The sequence below is a fragment of the Monopterus albus genome, unplaced genomic scaffold (genome assembly GCF_001952655.1).
Source record: "Monopterus albus unplaced genomic scaffold, M_albus_1.0 scaffold69.1, whole genome shotgun sequence".
Lineage (NCBI taxonomy): Eukaryota > Metazoa > Chordata > Actinopteri > Synbranchiformes > Synbranchidae > Monopterus > Monopterus albus.
Genome location: NW_018127949.1, coordinates 4,568,699 through 4,576,204, shown reverse-complemented (window position 1 = coordinate 4,576,204; position 7,506 = coordinate 4,568,699). Strand labels below are relative to the sequence as shown.

The 7,506-nt window shown below is 40.4% G+C and overlaps 1 protein-coding gene across 13 annotated transcripts in view; it reads right to left on the bottom strand.

The window, feature by feature from the left end:
- camk2g1 (calcium/calmodulin-dependent protein kinase (CaM kinase) II gamma 1) overlaps nt 1–7,506 on the bottom strand; it is a 37,425-nt gene that overhangs the window by 4,942 nt on the left and 24,977 nt on the right. For 2 of the 13 annotated variants that reach the window (XM_020605139.1, XM_020605141.1), the window contains 5 exons: nt 7,118–7,201; nt 5,269–5,313; nt 5,103–5,157; nt 4,816–4,896; nt 2,182–2,322 (listed from right to left, as the gene is read on the bottom strand). In XM_020605139.1, coding sequence (XP_020460795.1) covers nt 2,182–2,322; nt 4,816–4,896; nt 5,103–5,157; nt 5,269–5,313; nt 7,118–7,201 — 406 coding nt within the window. The remainder of the gene's footprint in view (nt 1–2,181; nt 2,323–4,815; nt 4,897–5,102; nt 5,158–5,268; nt 5,314–7,117; nt 7,202–7,506) is intronic. The other 11 variants (XM_020605143.1, XM_020605146.1, XM_020605148.1 and 8 more) reach the window with 8 other exon arrangements.

Below are 7,506 nucleotides of genomic sequence, written 5' to 3'. Positions count from 1 at the left end.
GAAAAAGTCTGTTCCCCATGGCCTTCTCCCAGGAAACAAAACCTTTGTTGTACACAATGACACTTAAATGTGCTGTTTATCAATAACTGGGAGCAGTATCATAATAGCCGAGAAATGCTTCTAACATTTCCACACACGACTCAGACATTTTAAAACATCAATGAACCCAAATAAAGTTTCTATGCTATATCACTCTCTTCTCTCTCCCTTTTATATTTTTGTTCTTGTCAATAAATCCCATTAAAAAGCCAAAACCAACAATGAATTGATTCAAAATAAGTTTCGTCTGTGTGGCCTGACATATCGCATTCCTCTGTGGCACAGAGCTCTAAACTATGAAAAACAGCCAGACTGTTGCACCAGGTGACACATTTCTTCATTACAACTGAATTGAATACTTTGTTGTTGCATGTGTACACAAGGAAAATTAGTTTGGCTGGGTTCCCCAAGCAGCAACATGATCAGTTACAATGCTACATATGATATTCTCTTGCCAGTAGTATTAGTACTAAAAGACATGACACAAAGAACATTATTAACTAGAGAAATGCATTTCCTGTCAAAAATGCATGTGGATGCTGACATGTTGAAAGATCGTCCTGAAAATGCCTGAAATCAATTGTTGAAACAGCTGAAGGATGAGAAGAAATGGCTGAAGTTCTTTGTTGAAAAATCTGAAGGATGAGATGCAATAAATACAAGTAGGAATGTCCACGAAGAGCTGAACATTTTGATACCTGAATGGCTTTTCTAACTGAAAGTATGCTGAACTTAAGGTGTGGAAATATTCCAAATGGTCCCCACAAAGTAGGTAAAACAAGTAGGTGTGTAAGTGAGTGAGTGGAGTTATGAAGTGCCATGTCTCAATTGCACTGCATTTTATAGACCACCAGATGGCACTCCAGGACCGTGTCACTGAATCAGCACTTTGAGCTTCCGTTGACTTCTATTGTAAACAAAAAGCTGAATAAATTAAAAAGTATAAACTTTATAAAAAAGAAAAATACAAGCAAGGAATGTCCTTGAAGAGCTGAACAGTTTGATACCAGAATGGCCTGTATAGCTGAAAGTATGCTGGACTTATAAAGTGCCAAAAAATGGACGGGAGATCCCAGAATAATCAGGAGAACATAGTGTGGATGCTGTACAAAAACAAATTAAAAACATTAAAAATTGGTGGAAAAGACTGAATTAGCAGCCTGATAACTGAATGGTTATAATCAGTCATTTTGGACAATACACTTAAGTCCATATGTGGCTTCTGTAAGAAATTAACAGCACTCAGGTTGAAACTATTTTTAAGCCTGTTGGTTCTAGGTTTAACAGTTTGTAGTCTGTGTTGGATGAATAAATGTCCTGCATCTGCTGAAGAGGCAATCCAATGATCCTCTGTGGTGTCTTGATCACGTGATGCAGGCCATCTTTCTGTGCAGTTCGAGTACCATACTGTGCAACAGCTGGACCTTTTTGATCACACAGGATGTGTTCAGGCTCCAGGTTAGGTCCCCAGAGATGGGTACTTCCAGAAACTTAAAGCTGTCGACCTGTTGCACCTTTTCTCTGTTGATGTTGAGTCATACAGTGAACATCGGTACTGTAGTTTAGTGTATTAATCTGCGGCTGAATATTGTCCAATGAAAACTACATTGCACTGCTGCTTGAGGAGATTACTGAGCTTGTTTTTTGTGACCTTATTTTGAAAGAAAATGGGTGCGAGACTGAGTGGTATAGACAGGGAAGCAAGTTGGAACATACTGAGAGACAAACTAATGCATTGTTGGTTTTGGTCTATGTAATGGATTTGTTGACCAAAAAAAAGAGAAAAATTAGGCGCTGACCACATCCTTTGGCATTCTTTGAGATTTTCACCCCTTGCTGCCAAAATAAATGAACTGCTTCAAGACCAGAACATGTATTAAGCCAACTGATAAGGGTAGGATGTCCTGCATTTCAAGATGCTTTCATCTCTTCAAAGAGGAAAAATGTGAAATTAAAATGTCTCAGATTTTTCTCTCTGACTTAAGAATGAACACCTGAATAAATGACCATTTATGACCTGCTTTCTTCATTCCTGAGAAAACCGCCATTTCACAGATGCAAGGCTTTCATATGCAACAGCAATGGCTACAGTGAGATGAAGGTAGGAAGAGCTGAGGTCAGTTAGTCCAGATGTGTTCTTACTCTGCTTAGTACTGCTTTTAGTAGCGACAGTGTTGCTCCCTAGCGGAGCGGCAGGCATGGACGACTGTGAGAGCTCAGAGTCGGGGCAGGAGCTGTTGCCTGTGCTGTTCCATGCCATGCGCTTTACATCATGCGGTGGAACTGAAACACACAACGAATGGTCAGCACACACAAACAGCAAGGATTGTTGACAACATGACAAATGTACATTTGACCACCTACACGCACACGCACGCGCGCACACACACGCACGCACACACACACAGCTCATGCAGTTAAAGAAGTGACAAAATTGGACAAGAGACAAAGGTGGTGTGGGTTAGTAATCAATAAAATTAACAGGACAAAGAGTGCTGGGTTTATGACAGACATGCAGATGGGTAACGTGAAGACAGGATGTCAGCTGGAAGCGAGATCGGTGCAGCTCTGATCGTGATGCTGTGTGAAGTGGAAGTCACTTAACTGCCTGCTCTGCTCGCATCTACTCTACTCTTAATGCTCACATACATTAACAAAGCTTCCTCTGATGAACTGCAGCACCCAGCAAAGAGAGGATCAAAGTCACTGTTTGTTATTTGCTTGTGTTATGCCTGTGGGGAAATTCAGCATGTTCAGGAAGGAAGAGACCATAGCATCGTTCAATAATGAAAGCAACAGGACAAGAACAAGAGGACAGATTTGGGGGGTAAAGATGAGAGAAGTGAAGAATGTGTTTTAGACAGAAATTAGAGAGAAGTTTAAAGAATGCAACAGAGACTAAAGAGCAGAGAAAATGTGATGACCAAGAGAAACATAATGCTCTATGGTGTGCATGGTTCCAGTCATGTCAGACTGGGAGTTTAGGACACACAGCTGCACGGTGAGCAAGGCTTCCTCCCTCTGGAGCTATCACATTAGGAGGACAAGGGGATAGATGCAGTGATTGAATTGAATCATTAAGAAACACACATACAAACACACACACTAATTTCAGGGTTCCCACAGTGGCCCTGATGAAAAATTCCATGACTTTTTTTTTTTATGATTTCGCAACTTAGGTCAAAAAGCCCCTGTGTTCGGAAAAAATTGCCCCTTCTGTTCTTAACGTTTCTTCTGAGCACAAAGAAATTAAATTCACCTCATGAAGCAGTTAACTGCAGTCTTGCTCTTTATATGTGACAAAACGCACAGTACAATGGATACACAACAGCAGGGAATGACCATATGCAATTAGTGTGTAAGACAAGTTGTAAAATCCATTCTAGTAATGCCTCCCTGTTACAGAAACGTTCCAGTTTATTACAACTCGGCTCTTCTTTTCCTAGTTGTGGCTTTTTACTTTTGATAACACTGCATTCAAAGTAACAGCTGAGACCTGTGAACACTGTAAAGCTTCAACACAAACTGAACATCACCAGCTTCATGAAGGCTTTATTGCAGGGCTGCTACATTACACTGTGCTAGTGTACCTAATAAACTGCCAACTGAGTGTATAGACATATATTAAAGGGTATTTTAACAATTTGTTAAAATCACAATCGCACTAACAGCTCATAATAGTTTCTCAAAATCTTCCATATTCTCATCAAATTATTTCTCTTAAAAAAAAAACAAAAAACATTTAGCCTCTTTGGGGCCAAATGATGGGTCAAGCATCATTTCACTTGAATATGGAGCTTCCACAGGAATGCTCACCCCTTCTTTGGCACAGTTCATTGTGTAGTGGTAACTGGTTTACAGTTGGGTGTTTTTGCTAAATTGCTGTGAACATAAAATGAGCCAGGTAACTGTAAATAAGCCCGTACTTTTGCAGATTTGAGCTCAGACAACAGCAGCAGATGAAGCTTAAAAACAGACTTGAAGAACTGAACAATCCAGACATGTGCTGAAATAATCTACAGTTAAATTGAACCAGTTCAGCTGATGTTAATTAGTGATGTCCATCTCTTCAGATCTCAGCAATTAACTTGGCAAGTACAATGTTATCACTACCAATAGTTATGAACAACAATTTTATATTCAAATTGTAATAACCCAAATTGCTCTTTAAATAAATTAAATCAGTACAAATATCAATAAAAATTAAACCATGTACTTCCTTGATTACATAAAATTGTAATAAGGTCAGTCATTTTCTAGATTAATAGTACTTTCAACACTCCTAATATAGAGACTAAAACCAACAATAAACTTCTTACGGTCACAGTTAATCTCTGACTCTTGTTTACTTCACACGCTGTAGAATGTTTTGGTCATTTGAAGCTTCTGGGGCAACATTTTTAACAAATATGCGGGTCTGGTGTTGGATACTGAACAAACGTGTCACCCAGAGCAGTTTGTGTTTGCCTGATGTGTTTTTAATCATTTTTGAAGAACGGAGGTTTATGGCACAGACAAATAAGCTAAATACTGTTAATACAGAAAATGACCAGCTTTATCATTTAAAAACTAAAACACTATGCTTTAGTTACAATTCAATGGTCCAAAACCAGTGGGAACCCCCAGGAAAAGCTTGGTGGATCAGAGTGAGGGAGCTAAAAGATGTAAGACACCACTGCCAGTGACTACAAGAAGCCGGGGTGGGAGTGCGAGATGAGTGGGTGGGTCCTTGCCAGGGGTGACCTTATAGCTTCTGGTGGCCATGGATAAACTTACTGGCAGGTGAGGTTTGAGGTGAGGGCAGTAGTGGGGGCATCTCCTCTGTGGCACTGCTCAGACTCAGCGCCGAATTGTCCGCTAGAACACGCACAAAACGCAGCCAGACACACAGTAAATGCACACATACATTCATACACCACAGGCACAGAGTCAGTGTGAGAGACGCGTGTTGCATCTCAACACAAAGGCCAGTCACTACAGTCAAATACACACTTTACTCGATGTGAGACAGAGAAAGAGAGAGTGGATAAGAACAGGAAAAAGGGAATAAAACTGGTGAGTACCTTTCCTACCTTTCATTTCCTCCTCGTCGTTGGTGGCGTTGCTCTCTGTTGATCCCTGGAGTGCAGAGACAAACACAAAGAATCTGATATTGACAAAGCCAGCATATAGACCAAAGAGCGAAGCAGTTGGTTGATGCTCAGACTTTCAGACAGACAAAAATCTTACCTTGACTCCATCGGGAGGGTTGTGCACCACTGTGCTCTGAGACTCCTGCGACCCAAAGCAGAACAGTTAGTCCAACATATCACCATCCGGACTCACCAGTGCCTCTCAACTGGGCTTCTTATTGTACTGACCAAACACAAAAGCCCACAGCTAGGGCTGGGGGTGAAATCATCATTTAGGTCTGCAACTAACAGTTATTTTCATTATTGATTCAACTGCAATTTATTTGTTTAAGTCTATAAAAAAGTCAGAATACAGTCAAAACTGCTCAGCAGAAATTTCTAAAGCCAAAGGTTGATGTATATAAATAGCTGATTTTGCCCCAAACCCAAAAACTAATCATTTTTCTATCAAAGACAACAGAACTAAACTAAAGCATGGATCAGGCTGTATATTTCTGTCCGAACCCAACCTGTGTCTGAGAGTGTGGCATCTGAAGTCGACTCAGACTTGACAACCTCATAGTATATAATGTCTGAACCAGACCTCAGCTTGACACAGTTCAATTTGTACAGTGTTCTTCTGTCCGGCCTAGAGTTTGACCTACGTATCTGAAACGGACCTGGATCGGAACATAATTTCTAAATTTCTGTCCGAACCCATCAAGAACCTTCAAGTCCCAACGGGTCCCATCAGTCTTGGTTTGGGCATCTACACTCTAAGCTGAATAACAAATATTTGTGGCTTAAAAGCTGAAATCAGCAAATTATTGCAATTTCACATTACAATTAAAAGTTCATTTTAATTGATTATTAAGATTCTTGCCATTTAATTTTCTGTCGATCATTTTAACATTTCATTTTTCACTGGAATTGTATTGTGATGATATAATCATAACCATGCTTCTGTTTTAGCTCAATATAATTGAGAAAATGTCTATCAAAGCTAAGAAAACTGTTAGACATTTGTTTTACAACTAATCATTTAATCCCTAATTTCATCTGACATACTACTCAAGTGCACTACAGTTATTTGCAATGAATATATATTTTAAAATATATTATGCATAAATTGACAACACAAAAATCTAATAAAATATACCTATTAATGCCAATTTTTACTTTACTTCTGGTTGCTGCACATCCAATTGAGAAGCACTATCAAACCAGAGTGTATTATCCAGCCATACCACTACAAGATGTCATATGTAAAGCATGTTATAACAGCGTGCTAGCACTCAATAAGAACACAGTGATTAAGCTTGGCAGTATGGTAAGGATGCTAGTGGGGATGGTAAATGCTTGGCAAGATAAACAAGTGTGAGTGAAAAAGATGGATGGATGTGGTTAAAAAAAATGTGGCTGACATAATAAGGTGTTGGCTTTAGTGAGAAAGTTAAAGAACAGCTGGTTTAGCATGGGAGGGAAGGATTATATACAGAGAATAACAGAGGCCATTACAATACGACTAAATTCTTCTTGGATATCAGCTGTAGCTTGCTGAACCAGGACTCCACAGTTCTCTGTGCTGCCACTCTAGAGGCACATAATCCTGAAGATAAGGACATGCTCCTAACAAATCTAAAAGGTGCACATGTGCAGCCTGAGATTCAAAATAATGACAAGCATTTTTTCTCCATTTACAAAAAGTGTCTTTTCTCCTTAATTTAAACTCAGGTACACATGTGCACTGCCCCAATTTTGCCCTGCACACGTGTGGAGGGTAAAAGGGCCAGAGGGTGGGTAATGCTGGGATTGGGAATGTTAAGGTGCAACACCTCCTGGATGGTAGTTGAAAGATGACAGGGACTGACTATGACAATGGAGGATGATGCACAAAGGGCTATGATGCAGCTACTTGGAGGACGAGGTTAAGAGACATGAACTGATACTGTGGTGGCCTACTGTACCATCTGGGCGTTGGTTGCCATGTTGGTGTCTTTCAGGGCATTGATGGCGCTCACTATACTGTTCTTACTGTTGTTGGTAGAAGGCTGAGGCGAGAACACAAATACTCCAAGTGAACACATACGTTACACAAACGCACAGAGATGCATCAGAATCACACGCCTTTTAGGGCCAATGTCAGTCAGGGCTCCCAAGCTGCTGAGATCTAATAGGGTAAATGAGAGGGTGCGTGCCACAGAATGGAATCTAGATCATCGTTTTTACTGCCTCACTAACCCTCTATGCCTCCACCACTTAACTGCACAGACCGACCCCTGGGGCAAAGGAGAAAGAGAGGGAGGCAGGAGGAGGAGAGGTTAGAGAGATGCTTAACAGCAGCAGAGAGTGATGC